The 22,071-nt window shown below is 31.1% G+C and overlaps 1 protein-coding gene and 2 long non-coding RNA genes across 4 annotated transcripts in view; 1 reads left to right on the forward strand and 2 right to left on the reverse strand.

Annotated features, from left to right (window-relative positions):
- Positions 1-5,676, reverse strand: part of LOC136982245 (uncharacterized) — a 72,843-nt gene extending 67,167 nt beyond the window's left edge. For both annotated transcript variants that reach the window (XR_010881864.1, XR_010881865.1), the window contains exon 1: positions 5,571-5,676. This is a non-coding gene — a long non-coding RNA (uncharacterized lncRNA). The remainder of the gene's footprint in view (positions 1-5,570) is intronic.
- LOC136982242 (acid-sensing ion channel 4-A-like) lies at positions 1,029-21,861 on the forward strand. Its single transcript, XM_067278703.1, has 10 exons — positions 1,029-1,660; positions 1,734-1,846; positions 9,035-9,198; positions 9,285-9,413; positions 9,482-9,590; positions 17,076-17,160; positions 18,715-18,894; positions 20,185-20,260; positions 20,331-20,638; positions 21,158-21,861. Exons 1-10 carry the CDS (start codon positions 1,053-1,055, stop codon positions 21,264-21,266), a joined length of 1,881 nt encoding a protein of 626 aa, XP_067134804.1. The 5' UTR covers positions 1,029-1,052; the 3' UTR covers positions 21,267-21,861.
- Positions 17,958-21,212, reverse strand: LOC136982244 (uncharacterized). The gene is made up of 3 exons (XR_010881863.1): positions 21,082-21,212; positions 18,146-18,308; positions 17,958-17,973 (listed from the first exon to the last, which is right to left on the reverse strand). It is a non-coding gene; the product is annotated as an uncharacterized lncRNA (long non-coding RNA).
- Positions 21,862-22,071: the final 210 nt, after the last annotated feature.

Raw genomic sequence — 22,071 nt, forward strand, 5'->3', positions numbered from 1 at the left:
GCTGATCAGTGGCTGAGTGAATAAAACTACAAAACACTGATCACGGGTGCGTCCCTAACCGGGCTGCCACACGGTGTTTCCCGGTTTTCTTCAAATGTTTCCCATGAAAACTAGTTTGCCTCTGGGGAGGCATCTCGTTTACAGATTGCCAAAGTGTTGTTCCATCAAACCAATTTAATCCAATCCATCCTTTGATGAATTATGTTGCATGTTTCCATGCGGAATTTAGGTCATCTAGAGTCAATTTTTTAAATAAAAATTACTTATAACTAAACCAAATATTACTTAGTTGTCTAATTATTACTTCAAGAATCTTCAGAGAAATCAATAACGCACAGAACGATATAACAGCGTGTTTTTATTTTCGCGACTGTTATAAATAATAAAGAAGTCTTCAACAAATCGATTGTTTAAGATTGTTACTCCTCCAAATTCAAATTAAGTAAAATTGATTAACATTTAAAATAAATAATCGAAATGAAGAAGATAGGAATTATTTTTTTTTGTAAAAGAAAAATAATTAAGAAATCAGTCAAATTCGTTTTAATGTTATGCTTTAAACAGTTGCAATGGAAGAGAATCGTACATTCTATACGTGTGGATAGACAAACAAACGAATATGCATTAATAGACTTGTAACAAGTAAATAATGTTTAATAAATTTTCTGTTCCAATTTTTATTAAAGGAACGAAGAAAACTTGAATATATAATAACGCATAAAAATGATTTCTCAATTAATTAGAAATAAATTTTAAGAAAAAATGAATCATTAAGGGTCGATTCGTACATTTAAACATTTGACAGAAAGCATTGCAGAATAATTATTGGTAATAATCAATTTCCGATCATCGACAACAGACGGAAATTATGAAAAAATAGGTAAACGTTCCTATCCACACATTTCAGACGGTGGGAGCTGTCACGCAGGTGCGTGGATTATAGCGTAACACAGCTCATTGGATCGAGACGCGAAGTCAACACTCCTTTGGAAACATCCGAGTGGCAGAAGTTCGATAGACGTCAAGACAAAACGTTGTTCTTTCTCGTCGCCATGAGGCCATACATCAAAGATCCGGATATCCACAGCATCAATACACTATGCGGCCTGTGTCAGGCATTTGCATATCGTTCTTCGGCACATGGCATCCCCAGGATTGCCAGTTCTCAAAACCGTTTCAGGAGATTCATGTGGATAATCGTGTTCTTGGTGGCTGTTGCCGGTTTCGCTTATCACAGCATATACTTAATTCTGACTTACTTATCTTACCCTCGGATGACTACTACCGAAGAGATACATGCCGATCAGATAGATTTCCCATACGTCACTGTTTGCAACTTGAATCCCTTGAAGAAGAGCTACTTCGCGGATTATCTAGCAGAAATATCTACTTCTACGCCGCGATCTACGGAAGATACGCAAAGCGACGACTTGCTAGAATTCTTAACGTCACCATCTTCCGACGATCATGGTGATTTTGGAGGGGGTGGGATATGTTTTCGCTCGGTGGAAGAGTTCCTTCAACGCAGTAGAACCATGGATCTTAGCGATATGTGGATGAGCGTCATAGCCACTAAGGAAAATCTAAGCAAATTTGGGCACCAGTCCAAGGATTTAGTGGTCCAATGCACCTATAATGCTAGGAACTGCTTTAATACCAGGTAAACATTTTGAATTTTTTCTCTTACATTTGTTATTTCTGGTATTTTGTAAATAATTTTGTCCAAATTTCAGTTATTCTATCATTGACGTCGACAGTTATCCTTCTCCACGTTACGGGCTTTGCCATACAATTATTGTTAGACAAGAATCCCTCAGGAAGGTCATAAAGACTGGTTCGGCTTTAGGTGAGTAATTATAATATAAATTAAATTTAACCGGCTCTGAATTAAAAGTTCTCATTAGTTTATATATAAAACTTTCTACAGTCTGTCTGTCACGCCTTATATATAAAAGACAATTAATTATATGTAATTATATTTGATACTATTATATTTATACGCGTAAGAATACGTATATTTTCGTGTTCTTTCGCCATTCTAAAATAATTATTTTTAGAAACGATCTGAATTACGACGTTGCGTCGAGTTCGAGAATATTCTCGAAATTAAAAAAATACAAAAAGCTTTTTTACATTATATAATATATTCTTGACCTTTCGGGTATTGGGAGATGCTCTGTTCACTTACTTTTTTAAGGCCTTCACTGCTGTGTTTAAAAACTATTATGTATTGTTTAAATAACCAATCTGGCATAAGAAACACAAAGGATGTTTTTCTTCATACATAAAAAAATACAACGGAATCAATAATAAATATTTTTTGAGGTCGCCTTAAAATGAGGACTGGACCAAATGTCCCTGTGAAAGGATCCAAGTAAATCTTAAAGACCTATCAAAGTGCAAGTGGGTGCAAAAATTACTGCTTGAACACATTTTTACTTTACAATTGAATTTATATATATATTTCTTTTTTAAGGTATTTTTACTATATTAAGAAGAAAATTATAATCCAAATAATCCAAACAAAGTAAAAGTATTAATTTAAGAACTAAGCCAATCCTTTAAAAATGACTTATTCTTAAATTTTACGCTTATTAAAATTTTATTATTAAGTTGTTCATCTAACATGCAATTTCAATCCCCCATTTCTCCAAAGAACGTGTAACATAAATTGTAAAAAGGTGATCCAAAAGTTAGCTAACGGAGAATAAGTCGGAGATTATTTCAAGAATAGTTGCATGTCATCACTCGTAATTCTTACATATATCTCGGTTAACTGACTTTTGGACCACCCTTTACTTCAAATTCGACTGAGATTTTACGTGATTTAACGCATGTAATGCAATTAATACGTTCCGTTTGTGCGGAAGATAACTAGAAGAGAAACCTATAGCCTAAGGTTTTTAAAGTGCTAGAACATTTTAAAAACGGCTGTGTACAACAAAGAGGGTTCAATGCCAGGTTTGTCGCAGCTGTTCTTACAATGAATTTCTGCATGATTTTTAAAAATATAACAATTTAATCCATAATCGTTGCGGCGCGTTCGCTTAATATATAAACAATTGCAACGTTCAACAATAAATTTATAAAAATAAAAATCATTTTTCTTAAATTTCACACCAAAATAATTCGAAAAATTTAATAATCTAAAGTGTAAAACACGTAAATATGATTGTGAGTGAGAGTCACAACGAGCAACCATTAAAACCATTCCCAATTATATTGTTAGTTTATTTTAACTCCAATAAAGCAAGAAAATTGTCAACGCGTAAAGAACGCATTTTCCTTTAATCCAATGACCAACTTTATAAAGTTTACTCCCTTAAGAGTCTCGAGAAACTAGATTTATTTCTATATTTGGCCACGCTCGTTTCATTTCAGCTTTCACACATAAAAGAAAATAAAGGTGAGAGAAACATATCTCATATCAAATTTTGAAAGATGACACCAGATACTTTCTTATTTTTCTTATATATAAAGAATTATATGGCTTCCTCCGTATCAAACGGAAAGAATTTTTCATAAATTGAACTGATTGACACGAATGGAAGATAATGAAGAGAGGACAATGACATATCTAGACATTTAAAGTTATAAAATATAAATTATATTCCCTTTTTACCCTACGTACGTATTTTTTTTATCGCTTATGTAATGGTAATTTCATGCATAATTGGTTGCAAAGATGCTGAGTACAATGAAGGCAAATCAATGTGATTATATGTTAAAAGAAGAGTAACGGGTGAGTGAATGACGTCGAAACCATTGTAAAGATAAAAAGAAATGAGCTTAACCTTGCATCGAGGGTCAATAAAGTCGGACACGTTAACAAACACTGAGTAATGCTCGATGTTAAACAACCATTTAGCCTATATAAAGGCGATCGATATAACGTGATTATTCTACTTTTGCCGTTCTTTATAGAATTATTTTAAGCTTACATCCATCGTAACTGTTTGAGTATTATTTATTTTCAATTTTTAACTATAAATCGATTAAAATTAAGTAAAAATTATAGATTTTTCTTACTGAAAAGCACGAGATATTTTCAGAAAATAATTCCGTTTGAATGGATGAAGAATAGAATCAATTAGGAATAAATAGATAAATTAATGTTCTATATATATATATATACACATTAAAAAAGTACTTATCGATATTATGGAGATTCGTTTTTATTAAATAACTCTAGAAACTAGAGATTTTCTTTTTTACTTTAACCTTTCATAAGTTATGTTACAACTATCTGAAAAATAATTATGTTTGGATAAAAGAATGAAATCGTTTGAGTAAATAGATAAATTAATGTTCTATAATAAATTAATATAAAATCATGTGATTCTCTATTATATATTAAATAGCTGTAGGATTCAGAATCTAGAATTAATTTATCTGTAATCTAGATCTAATTCATTTGGAATTTTGAATTTATCTGGAATCTTCAAGTTATTGATAATGAATCATTCTAATTAAATTAATGATAATGAATTTTATGTGATGTTAAATATAATTGCACAAAATTAAGGAATTTTTAGACATTCTTGTACTTTCTCTAATCCAAATAGTTTTTTAATTATAGAAGAAAAATTTACTAATATTTTATAGTTATTATAGACCATATATTATAGACCATAAATTAATTCCGTATGTAATAAATCAATATTTCGAATATAAGAAAAAAATACTTGTTTCGTTCTAGTTAGGGCTTAAGTCGTTGTTACATAAGACAACTGACATAAAAAAAAACCAAAGGATTAACATTGATGTATGGCATCTTAGGGATTGTTTTATCTCATTTTACTTGAAGAATCAGGAAGAAATTAAGTTTAGTAGCAATAAAATTACTGCAGTATCCATTAAATATTATAGTTTAAAGCTTTTCTTGTAATATTTTTGTGAAAAAAATCAAAATTTTTATTATTTTTTTAACCGGAACGGTTAAAAAAAATATCTTATTAGATGTCATCTAATCTTAGTAAATTCTCAATTTATCACTATACAAAATTCTATAAATTGCTTCTAGATTAACTAATTAAATTAATTATAAATTCTATCTAAAGTATTTCGAGATTCTAGATAAATTCAAAAATCTACATTATGATAAATTGAATTTAAATTCCAGATAAATTAATTCCAGATTCTATATAAATTAATAATATATTCCAGATAAATAATTTTCAGATTCTAGATTAATTAATTCTAGATAAATTTAATACTAGATTCAAGATAAATTAATTTAGTCTGAATTCAGATAAATTACTTCTAGATGAACTTGTTTAACAAAAAATGAAAAATTCTACAGAGGGCATCCTAGTTTAAAATTGCTTTTAACTGATCAAAACTGTTCAAGGAATGTTATTACTTAAAATATTTTCTTTGTTCTGTAAATCCTACACGTAGGAATTAGCCAATCAAACAATGTCGGTATGAATCATTGCTGCCAATAGAAATAAAGAGCGCCTGGGAGAGGTGACATGGGTCCCTAGCCAGTAACAAACAGTAGTTCAACCTTCGCTAAGTCATAAAAGTACATGAATAAAACAAATAAAAATAGACTTTTCACCATTTACCAAAATAAACTTCGATTTATATCAGCTTCGTGTCCTTTTTTTTTTACATAAAGAATTGATCTTGGGTCCCCTCTGTGTCCGGATTCAAATGGCTCCATTGACCTCTTCTAACTGGATCTGGAAACAAACATTACTAATACTACACAGAATATAAATACAGCATATAGAATTTATTTAAAACAAATTTCACTTCATGAAGAAAGTTATAATTAGGATTTTTGAGGAAATATTCAGTAATTTTACGTTAATATTAAGATGCAAAACTTGAAACAAAAAGTAAGAAAATAAACTTTATTAAATAAATAAAAATGATCTTTTTAAAAATAATTATGTTAAGCATTCTATAATTATAGGATGAGAATGTTTCTTAATCTTTTCTTCTGCCCACACTCCTTGAACTTTTAAAATGAGTTAAGGGCTAGATCAATGATTCCCAAAGTTATCGCCCCTGAGGGTGGTAAAAGACACAAGGGGATATTGGAAGACAAGGAAAAATTTTTGTTTCCCTTGTCTCCCATAAGAACTTATAAGAACAATGTATATATGCACTAAAAGGGGACACCAGTCCGAAAAGTTTGAGATACACTGAGCCAGATCATCTCGTTTCTCGTGTATGTTTTAGCCTGACTTTAGATACAGTTTAAGCTATTAAATATAAACATTCATATACATCTGTTCAGCAATATACAAACATTTAGATCTCGGTTAGGAATTTACAACAGAAAAAACACCAGGCTTAATATGAGTCTCGAAAAGGCTCTCATTTTCCACTCGACCCATCAAAATATGGAATCGGTTCTGGGTGCGTGCACCTCAGGTTAAGAGCCACTGTTGTAAGATACGATAATAAGTTATGCACAGAAATTATTCATGAAATATTTATTTTATTTCTGTGTATATGTCTTAATTTTGATAAAACAAGAGGAAGATCAACGTCTTTATATCTCTCGCATGACGAGTTTAATGATTTCTATGTTTATAGCAAAAAAATTAAATATAATTTCGTCATTCAGCATTACATTTTAGAAATATAAACACTATTTTTTTCAATTTAATGACCACTCTGCTGTAATTTTCCTAATAATGAAACTTAAAGGGTACATATTAACAAGTAATTCTGCTATTTTTCTTGTTGTTCAAGCTCTACAACATTTTATTATCATCTTTTTCTGATTATATATTTTTTCGTATATTATTATCAATATAACATCTTTCCACTAGCAGTAGACAAACATTAAACAATCAGCATCGTTTCTTCTTCCATCAGAGAATGGATCGATGCAACTAGATCCACGTGGCACAATTACATATTTAAAATATATAATTGTGCCACGTGGATCTGTAAATGTATGAGTTTCCGGTAATCTAAAAAGTATCATTTTTTTTCTTTACATCACCTGACAGACCTTTCCTTCGTGGAATTATCTAACACAGCACTTAGTTGATGCATTTATATACTGTATATACTTTTACATACAGTTATAGCAGTTAAAATCACTTACCATTAGATAAGTAAAAATAGTCGAAAACTTTAAAAGCCATAAACACTACTAAATGTGGAAAAAATTACATCTGTTGTGTTGAAAATTTAAGCATTTTCTCTTGAGCCGATGCTTAAAATTGAAAATATTTCTCTTTTTCGTCGTTCTCCTTCTCATCATAAGGTTCTACGAACTGAACTGGATGATGATAGACATCGATGTTTTCAGTATCGTCAATAGTAATAACTATAACGTAACTATATAAATTACATAATCTTACATAATTTTATATATTTAAAGTGAAGAATGTGCATGTATGCATAGACATGCTTGTGTTTGTTAGTTTGAATATAAACAATTCTCGACATTTCAAGATGTCCTGAATCCAAAAATGTAAAAAGTCTTGGGGGGTCATTTTTTGATCTATACATTCCCGTTTTATATATAACAACCGGAAAGGTAAAATATTATGCATCCTGATAGAGTTGTCTGTAAAACAGATAAGTGAATGATTACAGTTGGTAGTCCAATTGCATGCCATGTAATTCAGAATGCCCCATAATCCTATAAAAAGGCTTGCAGAGGCTTACTATCAGTATCGATGGTAGAATGAGGCGGCTAGCAGACGACCTCAGGCGGAATTTTCCCTAATAAATCCTGCTTAAAAGTACTTTGAATATTTTATGATAGAAACAAAAAAGTACGAGGCTGCTAAGGCATAAAGGATTGTAACTTGTGAAGGAGCAACAATATAAGTTTTTATTCCCGTTATTTCTCTGTATTTTCATATAGACTGGCAAGGCATTCGCAAAGTTTGCCTCATTTTATTATTTGTCACCATCCGACATTGTTCGCTGTGTTCAGAATTTTTATTGTACCTATTGTTTGGAGTATTCAGATGGCAGGCATACCTGTACAACACAAAGACTTTAAGTAGAGCTGACGGAGCTTGAAAAAGGCTGTATCATCGAGATGAGGGAAGTAGGATGGTCGTTTCACCAAACTGCCCACCACCTAGGCGTTCTGATCTGAATGTGAGGAAGTATTGGAATAATGGACACGTGAGGGAATACGACATGGAGGGGTAGACCTGCGATCAGGAGAGATGATCGTCTGATTGTTAAACAAGCATGAACAGCTGCAATGGATTCGTTCAGACAGATTGACATGCAACCAGCAGAGGCAACTGCTTAGCGTCTTGCCATTAGTACTCAGGAATAGACGACCACCATGTCAGAGTGTGGAAGAATACTGATGACTGCTTCAATCTCTTTCTTTACTGTTTTGTAGTACAACTGCCTCCATTGCTGGCGTGCTGGTCTGGAGAGTCATCTCGTAAGGTTATTCCTAGTAGAGGTACTAAAGACATTGACGGAATAGCGGGACGTTCAGAAAACTCCCGTACCTTCCTGTTGACTTTCGTGGTATGACTGTAAACAGCTATTTTCCAGCAAGATAATGCTCGGCTGCACACAGATAGATTCATCAACAATGTCGCCCTCATATTGCCGCACTTTCTTCGTCTATCTGGTCTCCAAATGCCAAATGCTCTACGCATTTCTGGAACAGATGGAACGTCAGCAGGGGTGGATGAGTCATCGAGGACTCGAGATTTCTAGAGGCTATAGTCCATATATATACCGGGTTGCTTCAACAAATCCCATACGCCATGGACGCCGGTTTTGGCTCTCTAAGAATGTGAGATACCTGGAGTGGTAGTTGCAACACGTGGGCAAATCTTTGCAGGACGGCATACTGTGCCTTTATGTCCAATCGTATCTCCGTACGTATCCAAGCAAGAGGTCCTACCAGGTACTGAAGGTCCTTTAAATTGTACAATTGTTTCACTGGAAATTGTTATTTTAATATGCTATTGTAATCACTTAATGCCATTGTCAATACGTTCGCACTAATAAGGTTTAATTCGCCACCTTCACATAACTTTATTGTGAGTACGTAATCAATTTTTTTTATCGTTAACAGGTTTGAGACTAACGCTAAATATTGAAAGAGAGGAGTATTTGGATCTGATATCACCCGAATACGGAGCTAGACTTCTAGTACATCCTCAAGGTACATTCCCGACATTGCAAAGAGGAGGAGTTATTCTACAACCAGGAACCAAGACTTATGTTAGCGTCAGAATGGTAAAGAACGTTCCACATACAAAAGTAACCGTCAAAAACAAAAAAAAATTCTAAAGAGGTGATATATTTATTATATATTTATTTAGAGGAAGATAGAAAGACTTCCAGAACCTTACAGAGGATGCAGCGATGATTTTCAAAAGACACTACTTGCCAAATATTTAAAAAAGACGGGGCAAGAATTTTTGTTACATCATCAAGTGTACACTTATGAGGTAAATTTTCGGAATTGTTTTAATTAATTTATTCCGTTTTTTCACGTACGTTTCCCTGTAATTTTTAGTACTGTCAGACACTGTGTCGAGAGGCCCATCTGCTAAATCTGTGCGGGTGTCTAGAAGAGTTGGCACTAGAAGGAAACAGATCTTGCGACCCTTGCAATGGAACACAAGGTGAGTTGCTGGTCTTTTAATGAAAATCTTGTAAAATATTTTAATTAAAAAATCATTGTAAGAATTTGCGCTTTTCGTCGGACTGAAACGATCGATTATTGTTAATATCCCATTAACGTGTTTTAGAGAATATTAACAATACAACAAACAAGAAACTGAACTTACATAAAAAGAAAAATAAAGGGGGAAAACAGGAAAGAAAACCTATCCCCCATTATAACGTGCGCTGCCCACTTAGTAAGTACATCGCCCACTTCCGTTTCTCTTTTTTGTAGTTATGGTGATGATCACGTGATCTCCTCTCTCCTCTCACTATTCTAAACGGAACCAAGGAGTTCAAACTATTTCACTTTAAAACTAATTTTATTGTTTTTAAACTATCCCCGAAATATATTTGAAAGCTTAATTTTTGAATCGTAAATTCAAATTATTAAAAGATGCAAAATAAAAATCAAATAGGCAAATTTTTAATAAGGAAATTTAAAAGTGCATTGTATGTATGTATACATAATCTTTAAAAGGTCGTGAGAAGCCAGGGGCAATTACATTTTTGAGAGACTCTGGTGTACTCAAAACAACCTTAAACATCTATAAACTTTCTTAAATAATAAAACCTTATAAAAATAAAAGTTTTTCTTAATATACGAGAAATGAAATGGAATAAATAGCCTTGAAGCCTGTGAGTGGGCTGTACTTGAAAGGCTGCTTTTGAGGTTTGCATTATTTATTGTAGCCTTTTATGGCCTGCACTAATAGCCTTGTTGGTTTCCCTTGTAATAGGTCCTCCCTTGTTGAATGCTTCCCCTGTATATATTTTTATTCATTAAGAAACTTTAGTGTAAGAATGATTATTATATCAAAATGTTAGCAAATATCATTTCGGAATTCTTTGTTTCTTTCTCTTTTTTATAATTTGGTTAATGACTCAAAACCAGTTCTAAGAACGTTTCAATGGATAATAACTGGGACATACTAGAATTTCTTATATGCATATTTTTAGTGCAATGTTCATATTCATTTAAATACCTTAGAGTAAGTTCTTTCAAATCTTTCGCCCTTCTCTTTCATTTTATAAAACACGAGAGCCTCACAGAGGTGGAGAGAGGCCCGAGTCATGTATCTTTTTAAGGTCCTAGCATAATAAAAACACAATACAGCGTTAAAAAATTGTGTTACATTTCTTAAATAGTAAAATTTGAATACACAAGAAATATAATGAAATGAATTATGTTCAATAAATTGTTTTGTTAATGATTCAGGGCCTCTGGAGCAGTGTAATAGCCTTGGACTTTGTCAGAGGACTGCTAGTATTCTATCTCTGTAAGAACTGTGACATCATTGAGCTGTATTTGGCTGTGTGACATCATTGTAATTGTAAGAACAATGATGCCCAATCGAATTAATAGTGGGCCGCAGATTCATTTTATAAAATATTCTAGTGAGTGTGAATATTTTTCAATATTTATCATTGCATTTTCCCTTGTCAAATGCATTCTGATCCTTCTAGATAAGTAGCATCATTTTGTCTTGTTTTTCATGAATATTTTTATTTCTCCTAAAAGTAATCAGATTCGTTGTAATGCGGGCCGGATCTTCGCTCGCAGGCCGTATGTTGGGCAGCTCTGACCTAGAAATATAATTTGCAATAGCTTTAAGGACGTAAACTATTGGTTAGATAACTTAGAATATGTCATTTTGAACCCCGTATAGAATCAATTTGGATCAATTCTGAATCGATTATGTAAACTAATTCGAACGTTAATGCATGTTAAGAGATTTTTCCAATCGATTTTTTCGGGTTATATTTCCAGAACTATCAAAATTCTAGAAGTTCCATCAAACTATTGAATTCTACTTATGTTTTTCGGTAAATTATACACTTTTAATAGAGAAGTTCGCTTCTGTTTTTAAAACAGTTTCGCATAAAACGTTTTAAATAGATTTACATCAACTGACAAAATAAGATGCTGTATAATACATTTCAAGTGTAAATTATAAAGCAGAAAAAAATACAGTATATATTTTCTGATAAACTGAAAGCATAACCGTCTGACTTTAATCGATACACAGGCCGATTTAGGTCAATACAAAGTGAAAAGAGGAAGGTCAAAGGTTCTGACGGGAAATTAAATTAATGAAAACAGAAACAAAGTATTAAGTAGGGTGTTAGAAAATAACGAGACTAGCAGAAATTAACTTATAGTTTATATGATGACATTAAATTAAGGAACAGAAAGTACTGGTGATATTTGTGTAAATGTGTACCGTCAAAAGAAAAAAAGAAAAAAAAATAGAAGAAAGGGAAGAAATTTAGATAATTTTTGCTATGATGCAATTATTAATAAATTTTATATTCGAAAAATCGTTTAAACGAGGTTAAAGTTCAAATCCAGGAGTGAGTATCTCGCACAAACACATATAATATTGATACATTTATGATTGTGTATACATATGCAGTAATATAACAGAATATGCGAATGTGTATAGGCTCTGTACACACACACACATATATATATACATACATCTGTACACACTGGTAAGATATATTCTGTTCTGTAACATGTTCTATAATATTATTACATCAACTATGAGGCGAAGATGCTTACGGAGTGCATTTATTTATTATTTATTTTTTCAGATTTTACTGTTTATTTGTAGAAAAAAATTACTGTTCCTGTTGTTACTTATTAACGTGACGAAAACTTATTTTTTCCCTTGATATGTGTCGAGAAACAGCTTTAAAAAACAGAACACAACAAAAAATTTGCCACCTGTTTTCAGTAATACCACGTCCACCACGTTTTTCATTAAGTTATTTTATTTCATTCAATATTTTAAAATATATATCATTCAGGACAGGAATTAGTTTTGTTGCATCACTAAGTTATAAGGCCTTCACTAAATAATAATAAATTTAAAAGTGCGAGGCCCTAAGCTTGTTTAAGCTTATGTATAATCCGGTTCTATATATCATCGAGTAAATCATCTAAACAAATTACTTTGTAGCCTATAATTCACTAGTTGAAACATTTTTACTTGTCATTTTTAACTTAAGAAATTATAGTGTAAGAAATATATTTTAAGATGTTGTTTAACTACTTATCCATATTTTCTCTTTAATTTATTGCTTGAAGTATGGCAGATATTCCCGCCTATCGAAGAACTTGTATAATTATGTGTTTATATTTAGGTCATAAGCATAAATGTACCGTACTTTATTATTTCATTTAGTCAACATATTTTAGGTATAAATATACATATTTTGAAGTTGTATGTAGATGCATGTAATCGTTAATCATTTATTTATTAAATAATGCAATAATAACAATTTAAATATGAAAATTGGACTAATTACTTCGATTAAATTAATTAATGTATGAGTTAATTATAAAATTACTATCTAACAGTTTTAATTAATATCAATTTTCTTTAAATAATGTCATTTTTACTTACTTTTAGAATAATTATGATAAGTATGAAAATAATCTGTTTACGTTTAATCCTTTTTTCGTAATTTGGACTGATAAAACAGAAGTGGAAAATTAAAAATAACGGAAATTTTTAAAATTCTTAAGTAAAAAAACATATTATTGGTTTAAGAGTAATGTTAAAAATATTTAAAATAATTATAAACTACAATACATAAGACACACATAAAAACACACAGTGACGTGTCATCGAAACGAAGACGGCAGAAATAGGTGTGTACACAAAACTACCTTTGTAGATAAATCTAGTAAGACTTGTAACATATAAAGTTTGGTTTATTTATCTTTATGTGATCACATTAAGCAATTATCACAGGTTTTATTTATGTATTTACAATACAATTTTTGGTTAAGAGGGAATTTAGGCCCTCTTAGGCCCCTCTTTTCAAATCTTTAATTACCTTTTGGGATTTACGCATAAGAATTAATGTTTTTTCTACGTTTTTCCATAATTAAAACTGTCTACCTACCTTTGCATCCCCTATATAAGTATGAACTTAACAGTGGGATCTTAGAGAGATGTGAGATGAAATGGAGTTCGAATCGATCATAAATGTATGCATTACCTATCGTAACTATATGATATCCAAAAGCAGAGCATGTCCTCCAAAATGATGTGTCTTCCTTTTGTAAATTTACAGAGGACATGTCCTCCATTTCAACATTAAAAAATGACCCCCCTCCCCCCTCTATTCAAACACACCCGTAATGACGTCCTTTATTTCAGCTAAACTGTCCTTGTCCTTTATTGAAACCAGAACTAGTCCTTTATTTTCGTTTTTTCTTTTTCCCTTTTTTTTTGTATTTTTTTTTTTTTTAATTTGTTATTGTTTTTTTTTTTTTTTTTTTTTTATTTTTTTTTTATTTTTTTTTTTTTTTTTTTTTTATGTTTTTTTTTTTTTTTTTTTTTTTTATTTTTTTTTTTTCTTTTATTTTTTTTTGTTTTTTTCTTTTTTATTTTTTCTTTTTTTTTTTTTTTTTTTTTTTTTTTTTTTGAAATTATTTATTAATTTAAAATATATTAATACTGTGACTGTGTGTTTTTTTTTTTTTTTTCTTTTTTAAATTTTAATTTTTTTTTTCTTTTTTATTTATTTTTTCTATTTTTATTTTATGTTTATTTTTATTTTTTTTTTTTTGTTTTTTTTTTTTTTTTTTTTTTTTTTTTTTTTTTTCCTTGTTTTGTTTTTTTTATTTTTCTTTTTTTTTTTTCCTTTTTTTTTTTTTTTTTTTTTTTTTTTTTTTTATTTTTATTTTTTTTCTTTTTTTTTTATATATTTTTTTTGTTTTTTTCTTTTTTGCATTTTATTTTATTTTTTTTTTATTTTTTTTTAAATCTTTTCTTATTTTTTTATATTTTCTTTTTTTTTCTTATTTTTATATATTCTTTATTTTTTTTTTTTTTCTTTGTTGTTTTTTTTTGTTTTTTATTTCTTTTTGTTATTTTTTTTTCATTATTTTTATTTTTCTATTTTTTTTTTTTTTTTTATTTATTTTTTTTTTTTTCTTTTTTTTATTTTTTTGTTTTTTTTTTTTTTCCTTTATTTCAGCTAAACTGTCCTTGTCCTTTATTGAAACCAGAACTAGTCCTTTATTTTCGTTTTTCAATCTCCGTATTTCGTAATGATAGTGCACAGGCACTATCATTACGAATATATAACAATCCAAGTGCCTTATATAACAATCCAAGTCCTTCCCCATAGAAATTTATGGTTTACCATTAAATATTTTATGTTCTAAATTAAACTAAAATTCGAAAATGTATTTATATTCAACATGAAAACTAAAATTTTAAAATCAAAACTTAAAAAATATAAACAGAATGCTGAGGGGGATGCCTCTAGGGACTGGACCCTATTTAGGTGTTATAAACGGGGAGAAAATTTGAAAAACACCACGTGACCCGAACCCACTCAGTGGTAAAAATCTACTTGGTTAATGGTGGGCTTAATCATTTTTAAGTGTCCTTCTATTCAGGCAACACTACTCTTAACAGAACAATTTGTCCATCATTCATAATTTATCATGTGGCAAGGCTAGCCCATCTGTTTCCAAAAGCTTTAAAAATATATAAATAAAACAAATAAAAACAAAATTTTATCAGAAGTAAAGTCAATTTCTATCACTTTCATATTAAATTTGGGACCCCTCTGTGTATATGTTTGGCCTTTCCTTTTAGGCCGGTATATATATTTAATACTTATAATAATTATATTAATATAAGATAAAAATATGCATAGTACTTACTTCATTAGAAATTATCTTTCATATTCGAAATAAACCAGCATATTCGGTTTCAGGATAATTAATTCAAGCTTCTCGTGGCTCTCACGTAGAATTTATCTGTAAACAAACTTAATTAAAAATTACTCAGATTATTGGAAATTTATGTAAACAGACAAACGGATCGACCACGCGAAATACATTCGATATTAATTAATTAAGGCTATAATATATTTAAACAACCGATACAAAATTTAATTATTATATTTAATATTAAATAATAATTAAAGAAATTATTAAATTTGATTTTTTTATTTTTAAAATGAATCATTTTTAATTTCACTTACAAAAAATTATCCGCCATTTTGAACAAGTTCAAACAAGTTAACGAGATTATAAACATTTAAATTTATTAAAAATTTATTTCATTCTCGATTCGATTAATTAACGTAAATAAAATATTTATTTTTTTAAAATATATTTTAATTTATTTAGAAATTAAAATATCTGTTTCTATTTTAAAAGAATTTAAGCGTACGAGATTATGAAACGTCATTAAAAAATTAGTTTAAAAATTTTTTTACGTAACGAAATAGAAAAAATATTCGTCATTATCGCCTCTTTGGTTTTTTTTATTTATTAAGTATGGCGTCAATCACCAAATAGCGTGTGGTTATGTAGGTCATCACGAAGAACAACTATCGATTTTTGCGATTCTGTAAAAAAACAAGACAAATAAAGGAACAGCGTTCCGTTACGCACAATTAACAACTTTCTAAGTAACTAGATAACGAACTTCGGCAATCGACGAAGGAAAAAAAAAGTAATAAACCCGAATCGCGTTCTGTTATTTTGGGATATAATTAAATCAGATTTGTCTTAAAATTTATCTCGTAATTTTATTTTCACAAAATCCGCTTTCGTTATCTTCATAACAGTTACAAAAGTGCGCCATTTTTAATCCATTCGTTTCGTTTAGTTGGTGTTTTTAAAACTAATGGTGCTTAAATATAGAGTGATAAATAATAATAAAACAGAGAAAATGTGATATTGAAGATGGACAACTTGATAAATTCGCTGTTACTTAAGGTTTAGAATGGCGCTCCCGACGCATTATAGAACGTCGCGACAGATTTGTTTTTTTTCTTTCCACGTCGTATCAACTTTATGAAAAAATATGATGCCATCACGCGATAAATTTTTGATATTAAAACTTTGTTTTTGTTCTTTGTGTGGCTGTATCTGTAGTGTTACACACACACACATAGATACATATCGTTCTCTCGTAAGCTCTTAAGTGACGCCTACGAACTTGAATGCCATAAATACAAACAAAGTAAATAAAGCTAAATAAACAAATTCGCAAATTTTTATGTGAAAGTGTAAATTTTTTATTCAGATTCTAGGTTAAATGATCCCGCTAGACGTTTTTGTCTGTAGCAAACATGCATTTACTGTATTTATAGAGGGACGAACATTCTTAGTAATCATTTTTACGCTTAGGCAAAACGGGGAAATGACCCGTCTTCTTTAGGTTTAGAGGGCTCGAAATCAGCTAAAGAAATTAAGCGTTAATTTCACAAAATCCTTTTACCTAAACCTTTTAAAGAAAAGGTTCGAGTTCAGTTTTTCTAAGACCCGTAAACACAAAATCGGAATTTATGAAGAAACTAATGTTTTTAGCAAGTTTGATAGCTCTTTATTTATTGAAATTACAAAATTAATCTTATTAATTTATTTATGAACTATCTTTTCATATTGTTTTTTGCCATAGCTCGATGTAGAAGTGGATTTTATCGATCTTTCACTCGAGCTTCCAGTACTCACGAATGCCAGAAACTGTGCAAACCAGCTTGTACGTAAGTAAGAACTTTTAGCTTTTTTCGACTTTTCTCTCCAGTCTGAGATACTATTTAGACGAATGAAATGATTGACGGGACTTATACGACTTGTCCATTTAGTGAACAAACAAAGAATTGAATGGGATCATTGTACTAACGGCGATAAGGGAATGACCGGTTAACTGACCTGTACATTGCGCATGCTACGAAAGCCGTTAGTAAACAATTTTATTGCGATTTTCCCTTGAATTAACCGTTTTTATTGCTCCAATATATATAGTTCAAGCCTTTAACAGTTTCCTGACTTAGTTCTATAAAACATCTCGAAATTAATTGAAGAAAAATGAATAATTTTGCACATTTTATATAAATTCTTGGTGGATGCATAATGCTTACTTTTACAATATTTTTTTAAATAAGTTGCAAACTTGCATAATTCTTTTCTTTCTTCTTCTTGTGCCTTCCTAGATGGATCTTGGCCACCATCATTGTCCATGTTTGCCTCTTATCGGTCACTTTAAACAAGTGATTAGATGTCATTGAAGTCCACTGCCAGGCTCTGTAACTATCAGTGGCGGCTTAAGACCTTCCGGAGCCAAGGCATAGAAGATTGGGGCCCTTAGACTAATATCCAAATATATATAAATTTTAATTTACAATTGCAATGATAAAATTGCTTCATTATTATTATTATTATTATTTTCAATTTTCGGGCACCCGAAGATTCGGAGCTCTTGTGCTTCACGTTCTTAGTGGGGTATCGGGCTTCGGTAACCATGACGTTTGTGATGTCAAATTTTTCTTTTACCTCTTACAGTTAGCAGTAGATATCTAAAATATCAAGAATAAAGCCATAAAAAATATTTTATTAGAAATTCAAACATTGGTTATATCTTTTGCACCCTGTACTATATTCTTTTATGCAAATTGTATGGTTTTCTAAATTGTTATTTAAATATATATATTAATTTCAGCCCTGTCATCATCAATAGGGCCTTTTTACCATACGCATCTGGGTTCGGCCAGGTCCATAATGCAGTGGCTGAGTGATGAGGGATGTGACATCCAGACGGATCGCCTTCGAGAAAGTCCTGCTGGGGTTTTTCGATTCGTCATGATCGAGCCCGGTCCTGCAGAGCAATAGGCTGCCACCTTACTTGGAATACCTGCAGAACAAATATTCAATTATTGACATTTCTCTGGAAAATACTGAAATATCATTTGTCGCTTAGTAATAAATATGGAACATCTCTTCCAAATAAATGCTTAAATATTGGCAATTATTCAAAAGTAGATAAGGTCCTTCACAGATCAAGACAGCCCACATACATTTTTGAGGCTGCTCCCGTAAATATGAAGAGGTGTTTATCCCTGTGATAACTTTGGCTAATATCCCTGTGCTAAGGCTTGAATACAGACATTTCTTCAATACAAATTACAAACATGGAACACTTCTTCCGAACATACTCTAGATATTTTGTCCAAATATTTATTATTTACTTAAATCTTATTAATAAAACTTATTATACCATTTAATTTAATTAAGATAAAAAGTATTTTCTTATTTTTCAGTGACATTCGATACGATCTAACGGTGTCTCAGTCGGAATGGCCAAACGTTCAACAGCAACAATACGCTTTAAAACGTTGGCCCAATCTCAATAAGAGATTAGGACAGTCTTTATCTTCTTCCAACTCCAATAACACTACCGATACCAAAGAAGAAATACAAATTAACAGAAAATATTTCAGGTGAGCTATTGATACGAATGGTAAGTATTTCTTTGACATAGATTTAGTCGATCTGATTTAGTTTAGTTACGTAACAAAGGGGGTACACATTAATCAGAAATAAGTTCATCGATTTTTACGAAAATCGATAAAGTTATCTTACAATTTCATTGATTATTGGGCTTAAAATTAGATTTACTTTCAATTTAATTGTACGAGTAAATATACCACTTAAATCTACTACGGTTTGCCACTTAATACGACTACTTTTATATTACAAAATATAAGGCGCCTAATGTCATATTATGGAGAGTGGATAAAACCATTGAACACTGGTAGTTGGTCACACCTCACCAACGGGCTGTCCACATGATTTCCGGATTTCTTCACGTGTCTAACACCTAAATACAGGTCATTTTTCCATAGAAAATTTTTCCGGAAGGAACTCTCCTTGGCAAGTCGTTCATGTGTTGCTTTGCCTTAACCCATTAACCCCCTACCCTATATAATATTACATTATGCAATGCAATATCAAAATAAGAACAAAAATCATAGAAGGAAGTGAAGATGGAATTGGAAAACATCTATTTTATTTCTAGCCTTGTTATCTAATACAGTAGTAAGAGTTACAGAAAGGCTTGAGTAGGGTACAGATATGCTTTACATAGCGATGATAAGGTCGAGCAGTACAGCATACACATAGTCTCCATTTTGTACTGATACAAAAGCAACATCAGTCTATATTGACACCTCTCTATCAGTGACGCGTTATCCTATGGCCAAAAAGAGCAATTGCCTGGGGCCCCCTCCAACAGGGAGCCCTAAACAAAACTTTTGTAAACTCATTACTGTACTAAAAATATCGAAATTTAAATTTGGGCCATACTAGAGACTCCAGATTGCCTGTGTAGTGCAGGCGCAGTATGCACTGGCACAGCGCAGAGGTCACTTTAAAACACGAACGAGGATACCGGAGGATCCTCAAAATTCTCCAAACAAAAATGTTTGAAGTCAATACTGTACATGGGGCCCCCTTATTCAAATTTGCCTGAGGGCCCTCGAATCTATAACGCGCCACTGTTCTCTGTGTCTTATAAAGGAAGCCATCCAAGAGTTAGAAGAGTTGAGTACTCTGTACGCACGAACCATGACTATTCTGGAAGCGCGACTCATTTATGTACTGTCACATGAATACTTGCAATCGTGTCAAAAATTCAAAAATTAATACGTCATTATAAAAGTTTTCCGACATGAGTTACACTTGAGAATTTTATATTATACATTACAGAACTACTTGAATTTTATTTTCAGGAAAAATTTCTTGAGAGTTCACGTATATATTCAAGAAATGAATTATCTATCCGTTAAAGATATTCCAGGATATACGGTAATCATATTTTACATTATACATTATAATATGTAACTACAAATAACTAGAACCATCTTTTTTCTTACAGCTTCCTCAACTGTTTGCTGATTTGGGAGGATGCTTGGGTTTGTACATTGGAGTATCGGCTATAACTGTTGTTGAGATAATCGAACACGTGTTCAGCGTTTTTGCATTTCTATACGTGAAGAGAAAACGAAATTCTCAAACACGGGATCCCATTCATCGAATGGCCATCAGCAATCGGAAAAGTGCAGTCGTAACGCGTCATGTTCCAACACAGTTTCCGGAACCTTACTCTATTCAAAAACGAGATTTAGCAAAAAATATAAAGCATCTTAGAGCATACTTTCCAAGAGATACTCATCGACGAACAGGGTAAGTTTTATTTGACAAAAGTAGCAGGAAATTGGCATTGCCGGATTTAGACTCGTGCCACTAATCTATAATTTATGAGATCCTCCCAAAATGTTGTACCCTTAATTGTACCCTCGCAGGGTGAGGCCTTAAGCTAAAGTTTTCTTAACTAATGTGTAAATTTTGCCCTGATAATTGGGGAGTAGTCCAATGTTTAAGATATGATATATATGTTCGACCGCATTAAAATGAGATATTTTAATGCAGTCGAACCTCAAAGCGGCCATCTTTAAACGGCGGCTATTTTTTTCAGGAACGTTTCGAAACAAGCAATTGCCATTTTTTAATGTTCTGTCAGTTGCCGTTGTTCAGAGGTTTGACTGTAATTTTATGTTGTTAAATGTCTAACTTTAATGTAATTGAATTGAAGTTAAATCGAAGATAATGGAATTAAGAGCACTTACCTCAGTTACAGACTTTTACATGTACGTACGGGATATCTGAATGTATATACTGTATATCTTTGTATTTAAATTTTAGGGGCATAACAGAAACTCCAGGGAATTGCAAGACGTTGTATCCCATCAATGAACAATTATTCAGGAGGTATCCTCATCTAACCGACGACAGTCTCGATTCGAAATGGTAATGTCAGCCATCACAGTACATCAATATAACACAGTTGAATGTGCTCAAAAGCATTTAACAAGCCAAGTGATATCTTCCATATACAAGTAGAATTTCGAACTATACCGAATATTTTATAAAACACAGAATGAAATACGAAAAGAACAATTGTAAAATATTTTTATTTCGTGAAAGATTCAAAAAAAGAATTGCATAAGACTCTTTTTCCTGAATGGTTTCACTCCTCGAACGAAATTAATTTCTTTTCCAGATTGGAAAAATGTTTATACTTCTTGATACGGATGTGTCGGTGTAACATATGCTTTGTATTCATTCTTTCAACATTAATTAATGTTTTATTGTCGTTCATAATCCGGATTTACTGTGTATACCTTCGTGTATATCCGGGATCTTTATTGTAAATAGGTATCTAAGTTATGTATAGGCTATAAAGAGATAACAAATATTGTTATTATTATTATTTATTTGTGATAATAATTTGAGATAAAGATTGTTAAATATTGTGATTTGTATTTTTATATGTTTTTGTTTTGTTCTTAGTTAAAACAGTTTTGCAACAGTCTGGATTAGTGTGGTAACAATACAAAATAACGAATAGTCTTGCCATATATATATATAACACTTCCAACAATTTTAATTTATAAATTATAGTATTTTGTATACATAAATTCTGATAAATTATTGAAAGAGCTTCGATTAAAAATCTTATTTTATAAAAATGAAAAGTGTCTAGTGATTGTTAAAAATGATAATATAAAATATTTAATTTTTCGGAGTAGAGTGGGCAGAAAATCCCTATAGAGTTA

Source organism: Centruroides vittatus, unplaced genomic scaffold (genome assembly GCF_030686945.1).
Source record: "Centruroides vittatus isolate TY-2023 unplaced genomic scaffold, ASM3068694v2 contig_817, whole genome shotgun sequence".
Lineage (NCBI taxonomy): Eukaryota > Metazoa > Arthropoda > Arachnida > Scorpiones > Buthidae > Centruroides > Centruroides vittatus.